This window comes from Lampris incognitus, chromosome 16, assembly GCF_029633865.1.
Source record: "Lampris incognitus isolate fLamInc1 chromosome 16, fLamInc1.hap2, whole genome shotgun sequence".
Taxonomy (NCBI): domain Eukaryota; kingdom Metazoa; phylum Chordata; class Actinopteri; order Lampriformes; family Lampridae; genus Lampris; species Lampris incognitus.
In genome coordinates, this window is record NC_079226.1 from 4,563,682 (window position 1) to 4,590,312 (window position 26,631).

At 45.2% G+C, this 26,631-nt stretch overlaps 1 protein-coding gene across 1 annotated transcript in view; it reads right to left on the bottom strand.

The window, feature by feature from the left end:
• The window catches only part of LOC130126681 (MAX gene-associated protein-like), a 95,087-nt gene that overhangs the window by 55,285 nt on the left and 13,171 nt on the right, over window positions 1-26,631 (bottom strand). The window contains exons 3-11 of the mRNA XM_056296296.1: window positions 24,504-26,232; window positions 22,250-22,337; window positions 20,966-21,064; window positions 20,640-20,768; window positions 18,003-18,122; window positions 12,291-13,129; window positions 10,516-10,789; window positions 8,094-8,218; window positions 5,120-5,209 (exon numbers count right to left, since the gene is read on the bottom strand). Coding sequence (XP_056152271.1) covers window positions 5,120-5,209; window positions 8,094-8,218; window positions 10,516-10,789; window positions 12,291-13,129; window positions 18,003-18,122; window positions 20,640-20,768; window positions 20,966-21,064; window positions 22,250-22,337; window positions 24,504-26,232 — 3,493 coding nt within the window. The remainder of the gene's footprint in view (window positions 1-5,119; window positions 5,210-8,093; window positions 8,219-10,515; window positions 10,790-12,290; window positions 13,130-18,002; window positions 18,123-20,639; window positions 20,769-20,965; window positions 21,065-22,249; window positions 22,338-24,503; window positions 26,233-26,631) is intronic.

Consider the following 26,631-nt stretch of genomic DNA (forward strand, 5'->3'; position numbering starts at 1 on the left):
CATAACAATAGAGGAGACCGCTATGAAATGGCTTAAGTCAAACTCGGGTTCTGGAACATACTCAGCTGGAATCTATGGAATCACCAGCAATTATGAAGCCAGCCAACGTCACATCCTGACTGCCCATGCTAAAGGAGAGTTTGTAGAGGCCATGTGGAATATGATTAGCAGCCAAGGTGAGCATTCAGAGAAGCAGCAAGGAGATCCAAGACCACGTGAAATCAATCGGTCTGAGGAGCAAGTGCAGCAAACAATAGAAGCATTTCAGAGTTTCATCAACCCATTTCAGCTTGAGGCTTCTCAACCCTTGACAAGTTTGACTTCAGGCGCTGCTATGCCAGAAAAGGTGCGCTCTGATGTGCTGAATGCTCTGAAAAATGGCCAAACTCAAAAAGAAGAGTTCATCCGTGATCGTCTTCTTACAAAGAAAGTCCTTTTTTTTAATCCTATCAAGAGAAACAAATTCAAGACAATGTCATCCACAACATCTAAAAGGAAGCTTATGGCATCAAACCAGAGAGTAATCCAGTATAAGGCTACAAGTGGATTTATCTTTCAGATTTTCATCAAATCACAGCTACTAAGGTCACAAATCAGCATCTCTGACCTGATGTGCTATCCCCTGACTCTGACGCCATATTCCATCTCAACAATCGATGGCTTCTTTGCAAAAACCAACAAGGCACAAGGGATGAACTACATGATCAAAGATGCTGAGAATGCACAGTTCCCCTCTCCTAGCCAATGTGCTCTCATTCAAGATGGAAACTCCTCATTCTACATGAATGATGTGCCCTGGACAATGAAGACTATATCAGAGCGCACCTTCAAATGTCTACTTGCTGCAGCTGAAACAGTATTCAGCACAGGCATTTATGCAGACCGTCTTCATTCACCAAAATCAGCTGAGAGGGATCTTAGAGGTTGTGGGGAACGGTTCATAGTTAGTGGTCTGAATGTTCATCGACCTGCAGATTGGAAAGTTTTCCTCACAAATGATGAAAACAAGATTAATAAATTGCACTTACCCCCATTTGGAATGCTAGTGACTAAAAAATTAAATGTTCTCTGATTTGAGGTATAGAGAAGACTTTCGACCACAGCAAGAGTAATTTTTGAAATAGAAAGGTCATCTTGGGCTCAAATTGAAGCTTAAGAACTGGGAAGTTGTCTATACACAAGTGAGGCATACATATTCACCATAAAGTGCTGAAGAATAATCATTTTGATGATAATTTGTCAGGCGGACAGTACTTTTTTTTGTCTTTTTTGGGGACGGTGTGGGTGATATCTTAAAATTGAGTTGCAACAAGCCCCAGAATCATATTTTCCTGCTTCCCCCTATGTATCAGGATACTCTCTGCCAAATTTCATTCTTGTATGACTATTTATGCCATTGTAGTACCTTAATATTGGCATGTACATAATTTCGCCAGGAACATGGTCAAAAAATTGGGTTTTTGGCCCCCTGTGGCCAAACGGGGCCGAGTTGGGGGTGCTCGTTATCAACATCTGATGGCCCAAGGTATAAGCTAACAAGAAATAATAGTGAAAAAAAGGTAGCAGAAAACATCTTGAGGGCTGGTCCTGGCTCCCGGCCTACTAGAGGAGGAAGGGTAGGCATGTGGAGGTGAGAGTTGGAACTTTGAATGTTGGCACTATGACTAGTAAAGGGAGAGAGCTGGCTGACATGATGGAAAGAAGAAAGGTAGGCATACTGTGTGTGGAAGAGATCAGGTGGAAGGGGAGTAAGGCCAGGAGTATCGGAGGTGGGCTCAAGCTCTTCTACCATGGTGCGAATGGGAGGAGAAATGGGGTAGGGGTAATTCTGAAGGAAGAGTATGTCAAGAGTGTGCTGGAGGTGAAGAGAGTGTCAGACAGAGTGATGAGTATGAAGCTGGAAATCGAAGGTGTATTGCTGAATGTTATCAGCGCATATGCCCCCCAAGTTGGGTGTGAGATGGACGAAAAAGAATAATTCTGGAGTGAGTTGGACGACGTGGTGGAGAGAGTACCCAAGGAGGAGAGAGTGGTGATTGGAGCGGACTTCAATGGACATGTTGGTGAAGGGAACAGGGGTGATGAGGAGGTGATGGGAAGGTATGGAGTCAAGGAGAAAAATGTGGAAGGACAGATGGTGGTCGATTTTGCGAAAAGGATGGAAATGGCTGTGGTGAATACATATTTCAAGAAGAGGGAGGAACACAGGGTGACGTACAAGAGTGGAGGAAAGTGTACACAGGTGGACTATATCTTATGTAGACGGCGTGATCTAAAAGGGATTGGAGACTGCAATGTGGTGACAGGAGAACGTAGCTAGGCAGCATCGGATGGTGGTCTGTAGGATGACTTTGGAGACCAACAAGAGGAAGCGAGTGAAGACACAGCCGAAGATCAAATGGTGGAAGTTGAAGAAGGAAGACTGTTGTGTGGAGTTCAAGGCAGGAGTTAAGACAGGCACTGGGTGGTAGTGAAGAGTTGTCAGATGACTGGGCAACCACTGCAGAAATAGTGAGGGACACAGCTAGGAAGGCACTTGATGTGTCATCAGGACAGAGGAAGGAAGACAAGGAGACTTGGTGGTGGAATGAGGAAGTACAGCAAATTATACAGAGGAAAAGGTTGGCAAAGAAGAAGTGGGATAGCCAGAGAGATGAAGAAAGTAGACAGGAGTACAAGGAGATGCAGCATAAAGTAAAGAGAGGTGGCAAAGGCAAAGGAAAAGGCGTATGGTGAGTTGTATCAGAGGTTAGACACTGAGGAAGGAGAAAAGGACTTGTACCAATTGGCTAGACAGAGGGACCGAGCTGCAAAGGATGTGCAGCAGGTTAGGGCGATCAAGGATAGAGAAGAAAATGTGCTGACAAGCGAGGAGACTGTGCTAAGAAGGTGGAAGGAGTACTTTGAGGGGCTGATGAATGAAGAAAATTAGAGAGAGAGAAGGTTGGATGATGTAGGGATAGTGATCAGGAAGTTCAGTGGATTACCAAGGAGGAAGTGAGGGCAGCTATGAAGAGGATGAAGAGTGGAAAGGCAGTTGGTCCAGGTGACATACCTGTGGAGGCATGGAGAAGTTTAGGAGAGATGGCGGTGGAGTTTTTAACTAGATTGTTTAACACAATCTTGGAAAGTGAGAGGATGCCTGAGGAGTGGAGAAGAAGCATACTGGTAACGAGTTTCAAGAACAAGGGCGATGTGCAGAACTGTAGCAACTACAGAGGTATAAAGTTGATCAGCCACAGCATGAAGATTTGGGAAAGAGTAACAGAAGCTAGGATAAGAGGAGAGGTGATGATCAGCGAGCAGCAGTGTGGTTTCATGCCACGAAAGAGCACCACAGATGCAATGTTTCCTTTGAGAATGTTGATTGAGAAGTATAGAGAAGGCCAGAAAGAGTTGCATTGTGTCTTTATAGATTTAGAGAAAGCATACGACAGGGTGCCAAGAGAGGAGGTGTGGTATTGTATGAGGAAGTCAGGAGTTGCAGTTGCAGTTGTAGGAGTGGTGCAGAATATGTATGAGGGAAGTGTGACAATAGTGAGGTGTGTGGTTGGAATGACAGATGGGTTCAAGGTGGAGGTGGGATTACATCAAGGATCGGCTCTGAGCCCTTTATTGTTTGCAATGGTGATGGACAGGTTGACAGACAAGATTAGGCAGGAGTCTCCATGGATGATGATGTTCGCGGATGACATTGTGATCTGTAGCGAGAGTAGGGTGCAGGTTGAGGAGAGCCTGGAGAGGTGGAGGTATGCACTGGAGAGAAGAGGAATGAAAGTTAGTAGGAGCAAGACGGAATACCTATGCGTGAATGAGAGGGAGGACACTGGAATGGTCAGGATGCAAGGAGTGGAGGTGACAAAGGCATTTGAGTTTAAATACTTGGGGTCAACTATCAAAAGTAACGAGGAGTGCAGAAGAGAGGTGAAGAAGAGAGTGCAGGCTGGGTGGAGTGGGTGGAGAAGAGTGTCAGAGGAGTGATTTGCGACAGAAGGGTACAAGCAAGAGTTAAAGGGAAGGTTTACAAAATGGTATTAAGACCAGCTATGTTATATGGTTTGGAGACAGTGGCACTGACGAAAAGACAGGAGGCAGAGCTGGAGGTGGTAGAGATGAAGATGCTAAGATTTTCACTGGGAGTAACGAAGAAGGACAGGATCAGAAACGATTATATTCACGTCCGCGGTGGCGTAGCGGTCTAAGCATCGGCTTGGTGTCGATGCAGTTGCCCACTGGGGACTGGGGTTCGCGCCCCGGTCTCGTCAGATCCGACTATTGCCGGACTCGATGAAGCAGCTATCATTGGCAACGCTATCTTCGGGAGGGGGGCGGAGTCGGCTTGTGTTCGTCATGTGAATGCGTCTCTGCGTGTGTCGGAAAAACAGTGGTTCGGCTTGGATTCGCCTTGTTACGAAAGTGGGGAGGCGCTTTCCTTCGAGACTGCCGGCCGGAGAGATGCAGTTGGCGAACGCATGCAATACGAGAGTGGGTGTTTGAATTAAAATAGGGATCAATTGGCCACTAAATTGGGAGAAAAAAAAGGGGAAAAATCAGAAATAAATTTATAAAAAAAAAGAAAGAAACGATTATATTAAAGGGACTGCTCAGGTTGGACGGTTTGGAGACAAAGCAAGAGAGGCAAGATTGAGATGGATTGGACATGTGTGGAGGAGAGATGCTGGGTATATTGGGAGAAGGATACTGAATATGGAGCTGCCAGGAAAGAGGAAAAGAAGAAGGCCAAAGAGGAGGTTTATGGATGTGGTGAGGGAAGACATGCAGGTGGCTGGTGTGACAGAGGAAGATGCAGAAGACAGGAAGAAATGGAAACGGATGATCCGCTGTGGCGCCCCCTAACGGGAGCAGCCAAAAGTAGTAGTAGAGCACTGAAGCATAAGTATGTGCTTTCCAAGTGTAATGAAGCAAGAAAGATAATGACGTAATGCGATGGGAATCAAATCTACCCAGACCAACTGAACCCACACAACATGCAAACAGCTGCATTCGGTAAGGTAACAGTGCTAGTCGCTACTTGCTAAGCTTCCGTGTTGCCCTGCACTAAATTTGTTTTTGTTCTACATAAATAGTCGTCATCCATCCAGCCAATCGGGAGCCTTACCTTCTCAGTGGAGGGACTGCGTTTATGTTGATGGGTCATCCTGCCATGGTAACCTCTGACCCTGGCACAGCTCCATGTGCCCACTTTGCCCTGGAAACGTCGGAGGGAAACTTTTTGTCTCACGAGTTCTTTTTCCCCCATAATACGTTGGCCTAGAAATGCCTAACCAGCATCGATTCAGAATGTCTGTTCTCTGGTTCTTCAATCAGCACTTGAGCACAGCAACGCGATAGTGGCTTCCAGTTTTTATTACAGTTTCCTGGATAAGACTAACTTGCCAAAAATTGTTTGTGTGCATGTGTCTGTGTTAGTGAAGAGGTACAAAATGACCCCAAAGCTAATAACATACTCAATGCCTCATCCTAAATTCACATAAACACACCATAATGACATACACAGTACCTTATCTTACATGCAAATCTTACTTGCATAGTTATCCAAAGGAGTTGAATCAAGTGCAACTGGACTTGGTATATATCCGTGAAGACGTTTCGCCTCTCATCCAAGAGGCTTCCTCAGTTCGTGACTTTCTGACTAGACCAAGCTAGTCTGACTGGCTGGTGATGAGACTCAGAATTTATCCTCTTTGGAGTCGTTGTCAGAGCTATAGATGTCCATGGCACTTTGTGTTCCGATGTTTACCAACGGCCGTCGCTAACAGAGCCATAGATATGAGTGGCTCTTATGTGTAGCGATGTTTGGCCGCGCCCGTCGTTATTGGAGCTTTTGATATGCGTGGCCCCCCTGTGCTCCGATGTCCAGCCATGCCTGTCACCAACGGAGCTATTAATTTGCATTCGTTTAGCAGCGACGGTCGAAGCGACCCGAAAAAGCAATCTGGTGTATGCTGTACAATGCAATGAGGATTGCACTGACCTATACATAGGAGAAACCAAACAACCACTACACAAACGGATGGCCCAACACAGAAGGCCAAACTCCTTAGGACAAGACTCAGCAGTCTATCTACACCTAAAGGAGAAGACACACTCCTTCGAGGACAGCTACGTACACATTTTGGACAGAGAAGATAGATGGTTTGAAAGAGGGGTGAAGGAAGCCATCTGGAAAAACCATCCCTCAACAGAGGAGGAGGTCTGCGACACCACCTATCTCCCACTTACAACGCCGTCCTTTCATCTCTACCCAGGAGACTCAAGAAGCCTAGCCTCCAAGAACAACAGTCGGTCACTAACGGCTCCAACGACTCTCATGACCACTGAATAATGAAGTCGAAACCAACACCCCCCATGACCGTTGCTGCTAAACAAATGCATATCAATAGCTCCGATAACGACGGGCGCGGCCAAACATTGGTACACAAAAGAGTCACTCATATCTATGGCTCTGTTAGTGACATGCGTTGGTAAACATCGGAACACAAAGAGCCATGGACATCTATAGCTCTGACAACGACTCCAAAGAGGATAAATTCTGAGTCTCATCACCAGCCAGTCAGACTAGCTTGGTCTAGTCAGAAAGGCACGAACTGAGGAAGCCTCTTGGATGAGAGGCGAAATGTCTTCACGGATATATACCAAGTCCAGTTGCACTTGATTCAACTCCTTTGGATAACCATGACCTGGATGAATGAGAACATTCACAGACATGTTTACATGTAAAGGTTCATGACAAAAATTTTGTGCTGTGTGTAACCCCACGACCGCTAGATAACCATGACCTGGATAAATGAGAACATTCACAGACTTACTTGCATAGCTTGTGTTCCTACAGCTATTTACCGTAGACACACCGATCAGCCAAAACATTAAAACCACTGACAGGTAAGTGAATAACATTGATTTTCTCATTACAATGGCACCTGTCAAGGCGTGGGAAATATTAGGCAGCAAGTGAACAGTCAGTTATTGAAGGTGATGTGCTGGAAGCAGGAAAAATGGGGTAGCGTCAAGGAACTGAGCGATTTTGACAAGGGTCAAATTGTGATGGCTAGATGACTGGGTCAGAGCATCTCTAAAACAGCAGGTCTTGTGGGGTGCTGCAGGAATGCAGTGGTCAGAACCTACCAAAGTGGTCCAAGGAAGGACAACCGCTGTACCAGTGACAGGGTCATGGGCGCTCAATGCTCACTGATGCGCGTGGGGAGCGAAGGCTAGCCCGTCTGGTCCAATACCACAGAAGAGCTACTGTAGCTCTATTTGCTGACAAAGTTAATGCCGGCTATGATTGACAGGTGTCAGAACACACAGTGCATCGCAGCTTACTGTATATGGGGCTACATAGCAGTCAGAGTGCCCATGATGACCCCTGTCCACGACTGAAAGCACCTAAAATGGGCACATGAACGTCAGAACTGGATCATGGAGCAATGGGAAGAAGGTGGCCTTGTCTGATGAATCACATTTTCTTTTACATCATGTGGACAGCCAGGTGCATGTGTGTCATTTACCTAGGGAAGAGATGGCATCAGAATGACTATGGGAAGAAGGAAAGCTGGCGGAAGCAGTGTGTGAGGCTCTGGGAAGTGTTCTGCTGGGGAAACCTTGGGTCCTGGCATTCATGTGGATGTTACTTTGACACGTACCACCTATCTAAACATTGTTACAGACCAGGTACACCCCTTCATGGCAACGGTATTCCCTGATGGTAGTGGCCTCTTTCAGCAGGATAATGTGTCCTGCTACACTGCAAAAATTGTTCAGGAATGGTTTAAGGAACATGACAAAGAGGTCAAGGTGTTGCCTTGGCCTCCAAATTCCCCAGATCTCAATCTGATAGAGCATCTGTGGGATGTGCTCCAAAAACAAGTCCTTAAAGTATCTGCTGCTAACGTCTTAGTTCCAGATACCAGAGGACACCTTCAGAGGTGTTGTGGAGCCCATGCCTAGATGGGTCAGAGCTGTTTTGGTGGCACAAAGGGGACCTACACAATATTAGGCAGGTGGTTTTTATGTTTTGGCTAATCGGTGTATATACACACACACATTTGGATGTAGAGCCACAGAATCCTTACAGAGGTGAGGGACGGAAGGTAGACAGGTTCTGGGACATAGATGGGTTCTGGGTCTGGGTCTATCTTCATCCATAGCGTTTTGACCTGCTGGGCCGGCTGGGAAAAATTTTCTGACTCCCTCAGAACTAGGAAGAAACAACAGGAAGAAGGTAAAACCTGTGTGATGATCAAAATGATTTTCAAGAAAATATGATAGATCTTCTGAATGTCTTTTAAAAGTGATCTAGTAAAGCCGTCAGGTGAAACTCATGTATCAGCACACAGCATCTTCAAGTAAAAGAATATGTTCTTAATGATTTTCTCTCCATGTTTCATAGGAAATTATAATAAACCAGTGTGGAACACTGAAATAAGAAAAACACTGGTTTACTGTGGGTGGTTGGTGGACAGTACACTATACAATTACACAGTACACTACATGATACTACAGAGACAGTACACTATACATATTACTACAAAGAGACAGTACACTTTACATACTGCCACATATAGACAGTGCACGATACATATTACTAAGTTTAGACAGTACACTATGCATATTAGTACGTAAAGACAGTACAGTATACATATTACTACATTTCACTTCAAAAACATTATCCCCCCACATTCGACCCACATCAGTTCGCCTACCGTCCCAAAAGATCTACTGAGGATGCCATTGCTCTGACCCACCTTCAACACTATCATCCCCGCCAAACTAACCACCAAACTCCTCTCCCTTGGCCTCAACCCCTCCCTCTCTAACTGGACCCTGGACTTCCTGACCAACAGACCTCAAGTCTGTTAGGTTAAGTGACCACACCTCCTCCACCCTGACCCTCAGCACAGGTGCCCCTCAAGGCTGTGTTCTGAGCCCCCTCCTTTTCTCCCTCTTGACCCACGACTACCTGCCAACTCACCCTTCAAATGTAATAGTTAAGTTTGCCGATGACACCACAGTCATTGGCCGTATCACCAACAATGACGAGACGGCCTACAGGGACGAGATTACTCTTTAAGGAGCTGATTGTGGACTTCAGGAGGTATAGAAGCCGCAGCAACCCCCCATACAAATCAATGGGGTGGAAGTGGAGCGTGTTTCAAGCTTTAAATTCCTTGGAGTCCACATCAGCGAGGAATTTTCATGGACATCAAACACCCAGGCCCTTGTGAAAAAGGCTCAACAACGCCTGCATTTCCTGAGGAGGCTGAGGAGCGCCTGTCTATCTCCCAAAATTCTCATCAACTTCTACCACTGCACCACAGAGAGCATCCTAACCAGCTGCATCTCAGTGTGGTACAGCAACTGCACCTCAGCAGACCAGAAAGCTCTAGAGCGGGTCGTCAAGGCGGTCCAGCATATCACCGGTACCCAGCTCCCTGCCATAAAAGACATTTATCACAAACGCCGCCTTCGAATGGGTCTCAGCATCAGCAGAGATCCCACCCACCCCAACCATGGACTGTTCTCCCCCCTGCACTCTGGGAGGCACTACAGGAGCCTCAGAGCCTGCACTACCAGGCTCAAAAACAGCTTCTTTCCCCAAGCTGTTGCCCACCTGAACCTGGCTACCCACTGAATGTCTGTGGATATTTTGAAATATTTTGTACTCTTGCTCTTTTTTATCTTATTTTTAGCTTTTGGTCTTTATGTGTGTATATCTTATACTGTGATTGCTGCCGTTACTTCATTTTTAACATGTGCCTGCACATTGTTTTTAATGACAATAAATTGAATTGAATTGAATTTAGGGAGTACACTAAACATATTACTACAAACATGTATCGACTAGGGGTGTAAGAAAATATCGACACACTCGAGTATCGCGATATTATCTTTTGTGATACTGTTATCGATTCTCAAAACCACTATATGGATTTTTAATTGTTTACATGTAAAGGTTCGTGACAAACATTTTGTGTTGTGTGTAACCCTGCGACCGCTAGATAACAGTGTTGTAATCTATCTTCAGCCATTTGACTCTCCCTCTCCAACCAAACAATGTAAACTGAGACAGGAAGTAGCATAAGCACAAAGACCACAGGCCTTTGAAATAGCAATATATCACCATGCTTACAGTATTGCAATATATCGCGATATATTGAATAGTAACCCCTGTATCATGATATGTATCGTATCGCCAGATTCTTGCCAATACACAGCCCTAGTCTCGAAAGTATATTATAAATACCACTACATAGAGAATCTACTACTACACACCACTACATATAGAAAATACACTATACATATAACTACATATAGAGTACACTACACATATTACTACATTCAGACAGCACACTAATACATATTACTACATACAGACAGTAGACTATACATATCACTACATATAAACAGACTATACAAATCACTCTATATAGGCAGTTGTGAGATTACCATGTACCAGCCAAGCATAGTTTTTGACAACAGTGCAAAAATACTTACCATAGGCCATCTTCATCCTCTTCTTCCTCCTCTTCTTGAATTTACCGCCATCGGTAGGGCTGGAGTCCGAACCCTCCAGGTTCTTGAGCAGCACCACTTTCTGCCGGAGGCAGCTGCAGCCGAAGATGCACTGGTCCTTTCCACAGTGAGTGACCCTGCGGCTCTGCGCCAAACTGGCGCACACACAGCCCAGTCGGCAGAAGTCGTTCAGGCAAGGTGGGGCTCGCCGTTTAATGAGCTGGATAGGAGCTGTGGGATTCTCTCGAACAAAGCCCTGGAAGATTATACATAGACAGGTGAGCTAAGGTTCTGTCCTCTTAGGAGGGAATTCTCGTTCTACACCAGTCCCTGGTTTAGTTCCTGTTCCGGTTCCGGTTTTGGCCTTGGCTACAGTGAGGAGAAACTTTTTTTTCCAACAAGATCCTAGACTGTACATGACTGACATTTATTTAAAGAGCTTATCTATAAAATAAACAAAACACCCCAAAACAATATCCAGTATTTGATGATCTGATGAGGTCTCTAAAGCCTCCTATAGACTGTGCGATTTTAGCAATCCTATAAGTTTATTGCAAGCCCCACTGTGCGATATGGCTCTAATAAATGTGGGTACGACATCAAGTGTGATGTATGTTGACTGAACGACAACACCTATTGAATCGCAGGCTACGATGCAAGCCCATAAAAACGTCATCAGTGTGTGTGCTGCACCAGCACACGTAATCAATCTACGCCGCTGGTAGAACAAGACGGCAAGCAGGAATTGAGTCCTTTCAATAGTCGCCGCAGTTCGTTTTTGCTCGTTTTGGGTCACGGATACTAACAGTCTGTTTGTTTGTGTTTAGCACCAGCAAAGATTCTGCATGGCGTTGATCAGTGCATTATTTCGTGCTGCATTTCTACTGGTTGGTTAGTAGGCGTAGGTCATAGCAGCAGTCACATTGTGAGATGGCCATCCTAAATTTCTGACAGTCAGACTTTTTATCCCAGGTTATCTTCGGTCACAAGACCGTAATAATGGCCGTCTTTGAACCTTTCTCACAGTGCAACGTAGTACCACCGTTTTGGAGCCATGACCAAAGATATCGCCACATTTAGTCATCTTTCGTCTGAGACGGCCCAAATCACACAGTCTGTAGGAGGCTTAACAGGCACTGGTAAAGTTTAAAGGTCAAAGGGGACTGGAACTTGACACTAAACCTTGCCTATTATAGTGAAATGTACTCAAATCATAAAATATTTTAAGACATTTACTTCCAAACAACATACTGCTATTAAAAAAATAACATGAATATCTAATATGTGGCACTGAGGGGATCAACTCTGGAAACGTTTTACTTTGATAGAAGGACTTTAGTTACTTTCTTTTCTTTGGGGGGGGGGGGGATCCAATAATTTGTGCATTGCAAAAATGCCCCTTCAAATTTGAGACACAAATAGCACATTCACATGTCTGCCAGTGCAGTAGGAAATTTCAACTGAGAAAAATTTCTTGATAAAAGTAATGAAGCAGTAGCAACTATTCTTAGTAGTAAATATTCTTAAAATCATGATAATGCTATATCAGTTCTTGAGAAGATGATTATTAAAACTAGACATTACGTTATTTCTGTGTGATTTTAAGACTACATTCTGATATGCTGTTTTTCAAGTGTGTGCCAGCAGCCATTTTTTCATGCTTTCCAGCATGCGTTCTTTTAAGTGGCAACTGATTTTTAGATTTTTATTTTTTTTAGCTGACATAGACGGTCTCTTCGTAGGTATAAGTGACTTACCCCTAACGTAAAGAGAGAAGTCAGAGCGATGGCGGCCCTCTCCTCGGTCACACAGGTCTTGAGTCGCCCCTCCCAGACCACTCCATCTTCCAGGTCCTTCTGCTTCAGCAGGGCCCTGGTCATCACCGGCCTGGCGTGGGCTCTGGAGTTCGCAAAAGGACCCAGCTCGGAGTCAGACTCCAGAGGAGACATGTCTTCTAAAATCGCCGGTGGAGAGGCCTTTAAGGCAGAATGATCCTGGGTCTGGGCTTTGAGTTTCTTACTCTTTAAGGCAGTATCCTTCGGTGTGTGGTTTATAGGTGTTATCAGATCTAATGGTGATATGGCCGTCTCTGTCTTGGTGTTACTCAGTTTATTTTTCTTTACTTTCAGGGCAGGGTCACTGGGTGTCTTAAGGAGAGCTGGGGGCTCAGCTGTGGGTTGATTAGGTGCAGATATAGTGGCAGCAGGGTTGGGTGTGGGTGTTGAGACAGGAGAGATAACACTTCCTGGTTTGTATTTGTTTGGTTTAGAACATGCAACCTTCTGCTTCTTTTCTCCTTGCTTTGACTTTCTGGTGCCCATGGGGGACAGTCTGGGTCTCTTTGAGGGTGGTATGAAACCAGATATAAGGGCTGAGGTGGGGGAGGTGGGCAGCTGTTTTTTGAGGACATTATCCAGTGTTCGCACATAGCTGGTGCTTGTGGTGGGAAGTTCATAGGTCACCGGCTCCATGGCGGCCTGGGAGAAGCTGGCAGCACGCTCGTCAATCAGCTTACCCTCGTTCTCCAGGTACTGGTCCAACATGTCACTGCAGAACGCCGAAAGATTCTTGGAGGTGGGTTCTGAGCTGGGGCCAGCTAGAGAGAATCCATCAGACCAGCAAAACATTTACTGACAAGATAGCTCACCCAACTTTGCTTTGACCAGAAAGTCACCCTGAGATTGAGAATCTATTTCAAGGGAGACCTGGGTGAGGATCAGTAATTTCATAAATACAGAATATTTCGGTCAACGCAACATTGTACAGCAGACAAATGAGACAAAATAATACAGTCCATTAAATAGTATGACAGTCTGGTGCATTTAAAAGACAGGGTATAAACAATGTTGAGGGTGCTTAAGCAAAGCAGAGACAGGTCCGAATGTTGTCATTCACATTGTTTCTAATTTTAGGTTTTCCTGGAGTGACCAGCTCTGAGAAGTTCAGTGTAATGATTGACTATGATACTTTTCACAGTTATGACAAAAACAGGGCTATGACCAAAAAAAACAATGGCTTAATGAAATCAACAGGAGGAAGGTGTGTGGTCTACTACAGTGATAGGTGTAGCGAGGACTCCCTGTCACTGTCTCTCTATCGACCCCTCCCTCCTTGAGAACTCCACCAGAGATAAGTATCAATACCCTTTTCATATACTAACTGGGTTTGCAAAGCGGCCCTCTGCACCCCACACAGAAGTGCCATATTGACATAAACCGGAGAGGAGTCTCCTCAGAGAAGCCATGTCTTTGACATGATTATCAGCCTCACAGCAAGACACAGTACCACTTAACCACCGTCCCAGGCCATCGCAGACGAGAAGCCACATCTGCTGCCTTTGATAAGAGTTGATGGCAAATAGTCATCTGAAACCTTCATTTTAAGCCTTAAGAGGGATTTTAATCATTTCACAGCATCCTGCCTTCTCTGGTAGCTCTGAAAATCACATGCCACTTTATACCACTGCCAAACTCAGTGATACGCTCTGTTTTGTCATTTGATAGGGTTATATCATTCACCTATTTGATTCTGATTTTCCATTTATTCATTTATCCTCATTTATTCATTTACTAATTATTTCTATTGTTGATATTATTGGTGTCAGAAGTGGGATGGTGAGACCGTGAGGCCATCGGAAGCACGTGTGCCCAGAGGCGTGGGGGAACTGGTATGCTGAAGCGTGGGGACGCGCTTCCCGAAGGAAGCGGGTAGTGTAACAAGCATGAACGAGTAGACTCACTAGCCCTTGGCTAACTGGTCGGACCCTTTAGTCGACTGGTTAACATAGTCGCCCATGGTGCAGGAGATCCGGGTTCGTGTCCCGGCTGCAGCGGTTCCCAGCTGCCCCCCAAATTCACTACATTGGTAGACATTTAGCTATAAATGTCTATTATTGAAAGTCGTATGTGTGTTTCTTTGAAGACAGAAATCCCTGTAATCGAGAATTTACAACTTCAGATCTGAACTGATTCATCTGATTCATCTAAATTTCCTAAGTCGTAGGTGGTGCCCCAAATCTTTAATGAGAGCATAATTATAGTGGCTATTCACCACTACACAGGGATGTGATGCAGGTGTGGTTTGGGCAGTGGTTTAGAGGCGGGTCGAATTAGAAGTGGGTCATCCAGGCAACAAGGAGAACCCGTCCATAGTTAACCTCCCTGCCGTTATGTTTGTCTCTTTTTCGGCAGGTAGAGAGGACAACCTGGACAAATGCTAAACACACAACAGCTGTTTGAAGCGTTTACATGTGAAGACTGTTGTGAACTGTTAGCCTTGAAAAGGATTAGTAGACGGAACTGTACCAAAAAAAACAAAAAAAAAAAAACCTTAAATGATTGAGTGCCGGGCTTCTTAGGAAGTGTTTTTTCCTCTAGAATACCTTAACTGAGTCACAACAAAGCTACGACAGGGATGGAGACAAAACTAACAACAAATTAACAATGAAGTATATTTGTCTGATGGTTGGAGAGAACCACATTATATAGGTAGGGTTTTCACTACTTACACTACTACTACTACTTTTGGCTGCTCCCGTTAGGGGGCGCCACAGCGGATCATCCGTTTCCATCTCTTCCTGTCCTCTGCATCTTCCTCTGTCACACCAGCCACCTGCATGTCCTCTCTCACCACATCCATAAACCTCCTCTTTGGCCTTCCTCGTCTCCTTTTCCCTTGCAGCTCCATATTCAGCATCCTTCTCCCAATATACCAGCATCTCTCCTCCACAAGTCCACACCATCTCAATTTTGTCTCTTGCTTTGTCTCCAAACCATCCAACCTGAGCTGTCCCCCTAGCATACTTGTTCCTAATCCTGTCCTTCTTCGTCACTCCCAATGAAAATCTCATCATCTTCAACTCTGCCACCTCCAGCTCCACCTCCTGTCTTTTCATCAGTGCCACTGTGTCCAAACCATATACAGTGCATCTGGAAAGTATTCACACCCCTTCACTTTCTCCACATTTTGTTATGTTACAGCCTTATTCCAAAATGGATTAAATTCCTTTTTTTTCTCAGCAATCAACATACAATACCCCATAATGACAAAGCGAAAAAGGTTTTATAGAAATTTATTAAAAATAAAAAACTGAAATATTGCATGTACATAAGTATTCACACCCTTTACTCAGTACTTGGTTGAGGCACCCTTGGCAGCGATTACAGCCCCAAGTCTTCTTGGGTATGAAGCTACAAGCTTGGCACACCTATATTTGGGGTATTTCTCCCATTCTTCTCCGCAGATCCTCTCGAGCTCTGTAAGGTTAGATGGGGAGCGTCGCTGCACAGCTATTTTCAGGTCTTTCCAGAGATGTTCAATGGGGTTCAAGTCTGGGCTCCGGCTGGGCCACTCAAGGACATTCACAGACTTGTCCCGAAGCCACTCCTTCGTTGCCTTGGCTGTGTGCTTAGGGTCGTTGTCGTGTTGAAAGGTAAACCTTCGCCCCAGTCTGAGGTCCTGAGCACTCTGGAGCAGGTTTTCATCAGGGATCACTGTACTTTGCGCCATTCATCTTTCCCTCGATCCTGACTAGTCTCCCAGTTCCTGCCACTGAAAAACATCCCCACAGCATGATGCTGCCACCACCATGCTTCACCGTAGGGATGGTATTAGCAAGGTGATGGGAGGTGCCTGGTTTCCTCCAGACGTGACGTTTGGCATTCAGGCCAAAGAGTTCAATCTTGGTTTCATCAGACCAGAGCATCTTGTTTCTCATGGTCTGAGAGCCCTTTAGGTGCTTTCTAGCAAACTCCAAGCGGGCTGTCATGTGCCTTTTACTGAGCAGAGGCTTCCGTTTGGCCACTCTACCATAAAGGCCTGATTGGTGGAGTGCTGCAGAGATGGTTGTCCTTCTGGAAGGTTCTCCCATCTCCACAGAAGAATGCTGGAGCTCTGTCAGAGTGACCATCGGGTTCTTGGTCACCTCCCTGACCAAGGCCCTTCTCCCCCGATTGCTCAGTTTGGCTGGGCGGCCAGCTCTAGGAAGAGTCCTGGTGGATCCAAACTTCTTCCATTTACAAATGATGGAGACCACTGTGTTCTTCGGGACCTTCAAAGCTGTAGAAATTTTTTGTACCCTTCCCCACATCTGTGCCTCGGACAATCCTGTCTCGGAGGTCCACAGACAATTCCTTTGACTTCATGGCTTGGTTTCTGCTCTGACATGCACTGTCAACAGTGGGACCTTATATAGACAGGTGTGTGCCTTTCCAAATCATGTCCAATCAATTGAATTTACTACAGGGGGACTCCAATCAAGATGTAGAAATATCTCAAGGATGATCAGTGGAAACAGGATGAACCTGAGCTCAATTTTGAGTGTCATAGCAATGGGTGTGAATACTTATGTACATGCAATATTTCAGTTTTATATTTTTAATAAATTTGCAAAAATTTCTACAAAACCTTTTTCACTTTGTCATTATGGGGTATTGTGTGTAGATTGATGAGAAAAAAAGGAATTTAATTCATTTTGGAATAAGGCTGTAACATAACAAAATGTGGGGAAAGTGAAGGGGTGTGAATACTTTCTGGATGCACTGTAATATAGCTGGTCTCACAACCATCTTGTAAACCTTCCCTTTAACTCTTGCTGGTACTCTTCTGTCGCAAATCACTCCTGAAACTCTTCTCCACCCACTCCTCCCTGCCTGCACTCTCTTCTTCACCTCTCTTCTGCAGTCCCCATTATTTCGGACAGCTGATCCCAAGTATTTAAATTCATACACCTTCGTCACCACCACTCCTTGCATCCTCACCATTCCACTGTCCTCCCTCTCATTCACGCATAGGTATTCCGTCTTGCTCCTACTGACTTTCATTCCTCTTCTCTCCAGTGCATACCTCCACCTCTCCAGGCTCTCCTCAACCTGCACCCTACTCTTGCTACAGATCACAATGTCCTCTGCAAACATCATCATCCATGGAGACTCCTGCCTGATCTCGTCCGTCAACCTGTCCATCACCATTACAAACAATAAAGGGCTCAGAGCCGATCCTTGATGTAATCCCACCTCCACCTTGAACCCGTCTGTCATTCCAACCGCACACCTCACCACTGTCACACTGGCCTCATACATATCCTGCAACACTCCTACATAGTACTTCTCTGCAACTCCCGACTTCCTCATACAATACACCTCCTCTCTCGGCACCCTGTCATATGGTTTCTCTAAATCCACAAAGACACAATGTAACTCCTTCTGACCTTCTCTATACTTCTCCATCAACATTCTCAAAGCAAACATCACATCTGTGGTGCTCTTTCGCGACATGAAACCATACTGCTACTCGTTAATCGTCACCTCTCCTCTTAACCTAGCTTGTATTACTTTTTCCCATATCTTCATGCTGTGGCTGATCAACTTCCATATATGTAGTATATAATAGGCCTAAATATGCAAGAAGTTCCCCACCACATCAATACATTTATATTATATATCTTTAGAGTGAACGACAGATGGTCTTACCTTCACATTTGGATGATGGAGTGGAAGACAGCTCTGGTGGAGAAAACTTGTCTCTCCATCCTTTAATCTGAGTGACGTCTGTTGTCTTTCCTGTCCGCGACATAAAGGCAGTAGAAACACCTAGAACAACAGTCGTTTAGACATGTCAAGTGTGTTATCTTAAATTAACAAATCTCTTTATACAGTTTATTGTAATTTAGTAGACTAGGCAGCATTCGCATTACTGCTGCAAAAGTCAGAAATCTACTCAGATATTTTCAGCTACTAACAAGAAGAGGCCACAATCATCTTTGGGCTGGGCGGTACATCAACTTTTATGTTACATTGATATATTTTCAAACAAGATATAGGATGAGACAACACCGTTTATATCGCTATAGTTTGATGTTGCGTGAAAAAAAGACCCTTACTTTCCAGCCTTGACGTCAAGCCAAGCGTTGTGGTCTTTCCTTTTTATTTATTTATTTACCTCCCCCCCTTTTTTTTCTTCTTCCCAACTGTATCCAGCGAATTACCCCACTCTTCGGTGCCGGCCCGATCGCTGCTCCACCCCCTCTGCCGAGCTGGGCAGCGCTGCAGACTATCACATGCCTCCTCCGATACATGTGGAGTCATCAGCCGCTTCTTTTCACCTGACGGTGAGGAGTTTCACCAGGGGGACATAGCACGTGGGAGGATCACGCTATTCCCCCGTTCCCCCTCCCCACCAAACGACCAGAGGAGGCGTTAGTGCAGCGACCAGGACACATACCCTCATCCAGCTTCCCACCCCCAGACACGACCAATTGTGTCTGTATGGATGCCCGACCAAGCCAGAGGTTACACGGGGATTTGAACCGGGATCCTCATGTTGGCAGGCAACAGAATAGACCGCTACACTACCCAGACGCCCCTGGCTCTCTAAGTGTAGAAAAGCAAAGAGCTTGCTGCTCTCAGAAAACAGATCTGTTGTCTATGTTTTCTGTGACTCAGAGTGATAGACCTGCTGTACATCAGGTGAAAAGTTGAACAGCGACACACAAGCATGCGTGGGTCGGGTTCAAGTGTGTGCGTCAGGTTAGAGAGCGAGACGGGAGTGTGCTGTGTGGATTGTGTTGCAGGGCATAGTTGTTGTGTGGTTGTGTAGTTGTGAAAGTGGCCTTATTGTTAAAGATATTAGCCTTACTGATGTGTGTGCACAGCGTGTACAGCCTAGTTGATTTTCTTGACTTGCATCCATGAAATCTGGTACATTGCGTATTGAGTCTGTGTAGGACTTCAGCAAAACACTGGAGCACTAGGTAGGGGGGAACCCCCACCCCCATTGCCAATGTGTATTTCACATACCAAATGTAAGCATTCCTTACTCAAGCTAATGGTCCTGCTAGTTGCAAAGTAGCACATTAGCAAGAAGTTAACACAATGAAGAAACTATCACAATATGGTGGGTGCTTGTTGAAAAAAAAAAACTGACAAACTAAATACCTGAAGATTTTGCTTAACACCAGAACGACCGGGATTTCACTCCTACCTAAAACGACCATGGGCGGTCAACTTGACGGCTGGTTTTTAAACTCTATATTGTGTCATGATAAATACCCAGTTGAGATATTAATGCATTACATATGTTAGTAAGTCTGTTATGAACGACTGACACTAAAATTAACATTTTAACAACTTTAATGTTATTTTTAAACAATTTAAAATGGCCGCTGTCCAACGCCTGTAAATACTGCAATGCCTCAGTGGTAATCATGGTGCGTCTGTAACGGCGTCTGTAACCAGACGTGTTGGCAATAATCACAATTCAAGTTTAGACTATTTCTGGCGGCACGGTGGCGCAGTGGTTAGCGCGGTCGCCTCTCAGCAAGAAGGTCCTGGGTTTGAGCCCCGGGGTAGTCCAACCTTGGGGGTCGTCCCGGGTCGTCCTCTGTGTGGAGTTTGCATGTTCTCCCCGTGTCTGCGTGGGTTTCCTCCGGGTGCTCCAGTTTCCTCCCACAGCCCAAAGACATTTAGGTCAGGTGAACTGGCCCATACTACACTGTCCCTAGGAATGAACAGGTGTGTGTGTGTGTGTGTGTGTGTGTGTGTGTGTGTGTGTGTGTGTGTGTGGGCCCTGTGATGGCTTGGCGGCCTGTCCAGGGTGTCTCCCCGCCTGCCACCCAATGACTGCTGGGATAGGCTCCAGCATCCCCGCGACCCTGAGAGCAGGATAAGCGGTTCAGATAATGGATGGACTATTTCTCTGTACTGGAGAACACTAGTGTGTTTCTAGGACAGAGCAATGAACTCCGCGAAGGAAACGATGTGACCAAAACACGTCATAAATAGTGACATGACGCACACGATCACGCACAAATTACGAGACGGTCATTTTGACCATTCATGGTCGTTTCAGGTAGATCTTATAACTTTTTTTGTGTGCAATTGATCTAAAACTCATTTTAAATGCAAATATATGCAATTTTATGAGACTTCAGGGAGGGGTAGGGCACGTATCTTTTTTTTTTTACAAAGTTATTAAACTTTGAAAATCCAAAACAGTCATGATGACTATCTTGCTCGTTCTAGTGTTAAACAAATAATCCAACATCAACATGAGTTGGACTGTCTGAAGTTTGTGCTAACTAGGAGGGAAGGTTTCAGGAGGTTGCTAACTTTGTGACGGAGTCAGTGCTTCAGGCGGCAGCTCCATAGTGTCTCCCGGTGGTGGGATTGGCAGTCGAACACCAAGGTACTGCAGGTCAATGGTCAGGGTGGGATCCAGCAAGTTCAGCTTCAATCCAACTGGTTTTTAATACACAAAGAAATAAAAAGTCGGTCAGTGGCAGTGACAACGCTAGTAATTAGGGATGTAAATCCCAAATTACAGCCAATATGGACACAGCTTAGTATTAAAGGGTCATATCAAGAAAAACAAAATTAATTGACAAATAAAGAATTAATGGATGTTTCCATGACTCCCCAGTTCAGTGTGAACATACCTTCCTGTAACACAGGATGGATGACTTGTTTGTTTTTCATATGCTTCAGATCCCTCAGAAGGACCTTCTCAAAGCCAGCTAATCTTTCCTCCAGGCTCCCTGGAGATTCACAAGGGGAAAACGGCTGCTTTAGAGACATTTTACAAGAAAATACGGTCACTGGTACATCAACTAAACATCTCAGGTTTCTGTGAATCACTTGGTCACGTCATATGAGAACCATGTTTTGGTTTTTTTTTGTGCGATTTTCTTCCCTTTCCATGCGACATCCAAATGTCACACATCCAATTCCCCGTTCTCCAAAGGTCACACCATTACACAACTTCTATGGTTCAAGCCTCCTACAGACTGTGTGATGTGGGCCATCTCAGATGAAAATGACTAAACGTGGCGATGTCATTGGTCGTGGCTCCAAAACGGTGGTCCTATGTCGCAATGTGAGACAGGTTCAAAGGTGGCCGATATTATAGTCTTGTGACCGAAGATAACCTGGGACAAAAGTCTGACAGCGTCAGAAATGAAGGATGACCATCTCACAATGTGACTGCTGCTATGACCTACATCTGCTAACCAACCAACAGAAATGCAGCAGGAAATGATGCACTGATCAACGCCACGCAGAATCTTTACTGGCGCTAAACGCAAACAAACACGCTGTTAGCATGTAACCCAAATGCCATGGATTCAACATAACGAGCTAAAACGTGCTGCAGCGACTATTGAAAGGACTCAATTCCTTCTTGCTGTCATGTCGCTCTACCAACAGTGTAGATTGATTGCGCGTGCTGATGCGGCACGCATGCTTATGACATTTTTATGGACTTGCGTCGTAGCCTGCGATTCAGTAGGTGTTATGTACAGTCTACATACATCAAACTTGATGTCGTACCCAAGTTTATTAGACCAATATCACACAGTGGGGCTTGCAATAAACTTACAGGATTGTTAAAATCTCAGACTTACATGTGGACGTGGAGTCACTAACGCTTTTTTTGATCTGTAAGCTGCAGGTTTCTCTGAGAGAACACAACGCATGCAAAGACTCACACTGTTTCCCCCAGATCCACCAACAGATGTACAGGCACTCCACCAACAGCTGGAATCAGGTATTACATTAACCCTATTGGTTCCCCAACCAGGAACAATTCTAGCTGTGCTTAGTTAGGCCAAGCTGGAGGAACATGAGCATTCAAACCGTGAACCTCAGTGTTGAGATGTTAGTGTATGAAACTCACTGTGCCAGCAGAGCGAACCCCAATCTTGTTGTTTTTGTTAGGTTTTTACCGTTCTCAGTTGCCTCTGTGGATTGCTGAAGTTGTGATGTCACCGCTGGAACGTCACTCAAATCCCCGAGGTGGAGTTTTAGTGCTTCCTGAAATGTGATTAATTCTTTTATTCTGGTATACATACTGAATATGTTGGGATTAAATCATAAAGCTTCAATATTTAAACCATCAAATATTTAATTTATTGTTAAAAGGAACACCGGCACAAAGCTTCAAGCTACAATCGTGAGGATCACTGATATGATTTCACCTGTGAGACACCTACAACGATACTAGAAAATGCAGTTGTGTTTGACTACACTAAGTAAGGGTGGATTCAAATACACTAAAAATGCAACCCCAACCTTTCCTTTTTGCATTTCCAGGACCTCTCTTTTCTTTTTTTCTTTTTGCTTTTTTTGGGGGGGGTTTCGCCCCCCTTTTTCTTCCCAATTGTACTTGGCCAATTACCCCATTCTCCCGAGCCTTACCAGTCGCTGCTCCACCCCCTCTGCCTATCCGGGGAAGGTGCAGACTACCACAAGCCTCCTCCGATACATGTGGATTTGCCAGCCACTTCTTTTCACATGACAGTGAAGAGTTTCACCAGGGGGATGTGGCACGTGGGAAGATCATGCTATTCCCCTCAGTTCCCTTTCCCCCTGAACAGGCGCCCTGACCAACCAGAGGAGGCGTTAGTGCGGCAACCAGGACACATACCCACATCCGGCTTCCTACCTGCAGACACGGCCGTTTGTGTCTGTAGGGACGCCCGACCAAGCCGGAGGTAACACAGGGATTCGAACCAGGATCCCTGTGTTAGTAGGCAACGCAATAGACCGCTACACTACTCGGACGCTCTATTTCCCATTTTTACTGCTGCTTGCTCAATGCCGATTTTGAGGTTTAAAACTGCACCCCCCCTCCGACAGAAATCTACAATTAAGCTTTCCTGGGTATAGAAACAACAATAGATTTTTGTCTTCCAACAGCTTAATGAAAAATTGCACATTTTAGTTGACTTTAACTTTAAATATGCTAATGATAGAAAGTTGTTAAAAAGGACATTTGCATGTAAATCGTCACGATTGTAGCTTTAAAATGAAATACAACAAAGTTGATACTTTCAGTCCAAACAAATCATTAACTAATGAAATTTAGTACACCCAACAGCAGAACAATACGTCAGAGAGTTGAATCAGTTCATCTGGACACATCTAAGTGACCTCTTCAGTCTCACCTGACTGCAGGTGTCCCACCCTTATAAACAATTCAGTGGCATAACGACCCAAACCAACGATCGGGTTCATATGCAAATATGGGCATGACCATTAACTAGAGTTACAATGGTCATGTGTAGTATTCACAGAGGATTTGGGAATAGATACAATCATGGCATTGTAAGATGGCGACAGATGTACTCTTAGCCCTCACCCCCTCGGTTCAGGGATAGTCGTTCCCTCTTCACATAGATGGCCTCTCTGACTCCCCACTCAAACCAGCGTTCCTCACTATCGAGGATGTGTACACCCTCATAGCGTGGCGGTCTATTCCGTTGTCTACCAACATGAGAATCCCCAGTTCGAATCCCCATGTTACCTTCGGCTTGGTCAGGCGTCCCTACAGACACAATTGGTTGTGTCTGCGGGTGAAAAGCTGGATGTGGGTATGTGTCCTAGTCGCTGCACTACCGCCTCCTCTGGTCGGTCGGGGCGCCTGTTCAGGGAGGAGGGGGAACTCCTCACTGTCAGATGAAAAGAAGCGGCTGTCGACTCCACATTTATCGGAGGAGACATGTGGTAGTCTGCGGCCCTCCCCGGATTGGCAGAGGGGGTGCAGCAGTGACCGGGACGGCCCGGAAGAGTGGGGTAATTGGCCAAGTTCAATTACGGAGAAAAAGGGGCGGGGGAGAGTGGTCACTGTCCTGTAGATGGGTGTAGACTGCGGAGTCCTGGCCTGACATGTTAGCTCTTCTGTGAAACTGATCGTTGGTTTGGGTCGTTACGCAACTATTGTTCATAATGGTGGGATACCTGCAGTCAGTTGAGACTGGAGAGGTCATCTAGATGATGATGAAACATTTCTCTCAATAAACATTGTGTCCAGATGAACTGATTCAACTTTCTGTGATTTTCTTACCTGGATTATTGAGCATGCATACAGACAGCAAAACAGTATGCTTTAATTCAACATATTTTGCTATGAGACAGTTCAACGCTCCCACCATTTGGTGGTGCCAAGTATAGCTACATAAGCAACCCATCTCATTTTACCTTTGATGTGAAAGAAACAAATAACTGTTCCTCCACTTCCTCCAGGCTGGGCTGCATGCTGCTGTCCATGCTGGTGTCCATAGTCTTAGCCCTCTTCGCATCCATTTTACCTGGACGTGCCCGACTCCCTTTCTTTCTGCTTTTCTGGGGCTTGTTGATCGGGAGCAACTGTGCCTGCAGGGAAGGGCCTTGGGGGCAGGGAACTGGTTCAGTGTTTGAAAAATCCACCTCCATAGCAAGGTCCTCATCATTAGAAAAGAAGTGCATGAGGTCTGTTATTGAAGGCGCAGGCGACAAGACGTCTCCATCTAACGAAGAAAAGGTTGGGGACAACGATAACTGAAGCGCCAGGGGAGATAGTTCAGCCGGGAATGGGAACGACTGGTCGTTATCTTGAAATGATGTTGCTGGGTCAGAGGAAGGAGAGGCTGCGGCAGTGTCGATAACCTCTTGGTTCAAGAAAGTGGGAGACAAACACAGAGGGGGGCGAGAGGTCTGTGTAGAGGATGATGGAGGTTGTGGGGAGGGTTGAAATGGTGTAAATGTGCTTAAGTAGGACTCAGGTGGAGGTAACACTGTATGCCATTTCAAGACAGACCCTGGACCGTCGATATTTAACTGTCCAGGTGGTGAAACTTTTGAAGTTGGATCAGAGTAAGCAGGATGAGAGTCTAGAGGAACGGAGACTGGTGGGGAAGGAAGAGGCTCAAAGCAAAATGAAGAACAGTCAGACTGAGGTAGTGAGGGGCCATGGTTGGATTCAGACAAGCTTGGTGATACTATTACAGACTCTGGAGCATTAGGTGGCGCTAACTCTGCGAGATGAGCTGGTGAAAACATGGGAGATGAAGAGGGGTCGGTAGGAGACGAGATCGTGGATGTTTGCTCAGGGATATTACATGGCTGAGCTGAGCGAGGTGACTCTGGGGCACCATCTGGCAACAAAAGGTCTGGGACTGGGACTAAATCAGTTCCGTGTACCTGTTGCTCTGCAGTAGGTACTGCAGGTTGGCCTGAAGGACCAGGACCTAAACATTCAACGTCAACTGCATGATCAACAGTAGGAGATACCTGGCTGACAGAATGATTTGAACTGGCTGGACAGGCGGCCTGGCTGCCAGGCTTGGTGATTTCAGCAGGATCACTTGGTTCCCTGGTATGACTGGCAGGTGCTTCAGAAAAATGAGCAGATGAGACTGGGGATTCATTTTTAAGTTCTGTTAGGGACTTGGGTCTGGTTTTGAGCTGTCTAGATTTCAACTGATGCTGCTTCAGAAAAAGTGCAAGTGCAGGCAGCGGGCCGGGCGAGGGCCGTTTAGGAGGATTCACCTTCTCTTCAGTTGAAGATTCAGGATTAGTTCTGCACTCAGAGATAACAGGGGAGTTTAGTAACACTTTGGAGACTGAAACAAAAGCAGCTTGTGGTTTATGACTAGCTGTAGTACTGTCAGTCATAATAGGAAGGTCATTGTCCTGCTTAGAAGATCTCAAATCAATGTTCCTGGAAACCTTTTCCCTCATCTTTGCAGAAGGACTTTCTGGAGGTAAACTGTCCTTTTCAGCATCGTTTCCTTTGGGTTTGATAGCTGTCCTCATTATGTCAGTCAGATTCACTCTGCAGAGAGTACTGTTATTAATGCACATTTTCTCCACATTACATCTTCTTAGTGATACGTGAGCCTCCCGTATCAGCTCAGAAAATAGCTTCTGAGCAGGTTGTTCACTACTGCTGGAAAAAAATAACATGTTCACATTAGCAAAAGAGCTCAATGTATTGATAAACCAAGACATTACACATCCATTTACAATGTCTACTATTGACAATAAACACAAAACATGATTAAGACATTATAAACTAGGACTGGGCGATACGGACAAAATCAAATATCACAACATTTTTGGACCAAATACCTTGATATTGATATTATGGGAATGACTATTGGTGCTTTCACAAAACATTTACACAATCAGATTTTTGATAAATAATCATTAGTAACGCCTAAATAATCATCAGTAATGCCTATATAATAACTAAGTGGGTAAAGGCAAACAATAGAACAGCTAGAATAGTCTGGTAAGTTCAGAAAATTACACTTTACTGTAATGCAGCCCTTAAAACAAGGAAAAG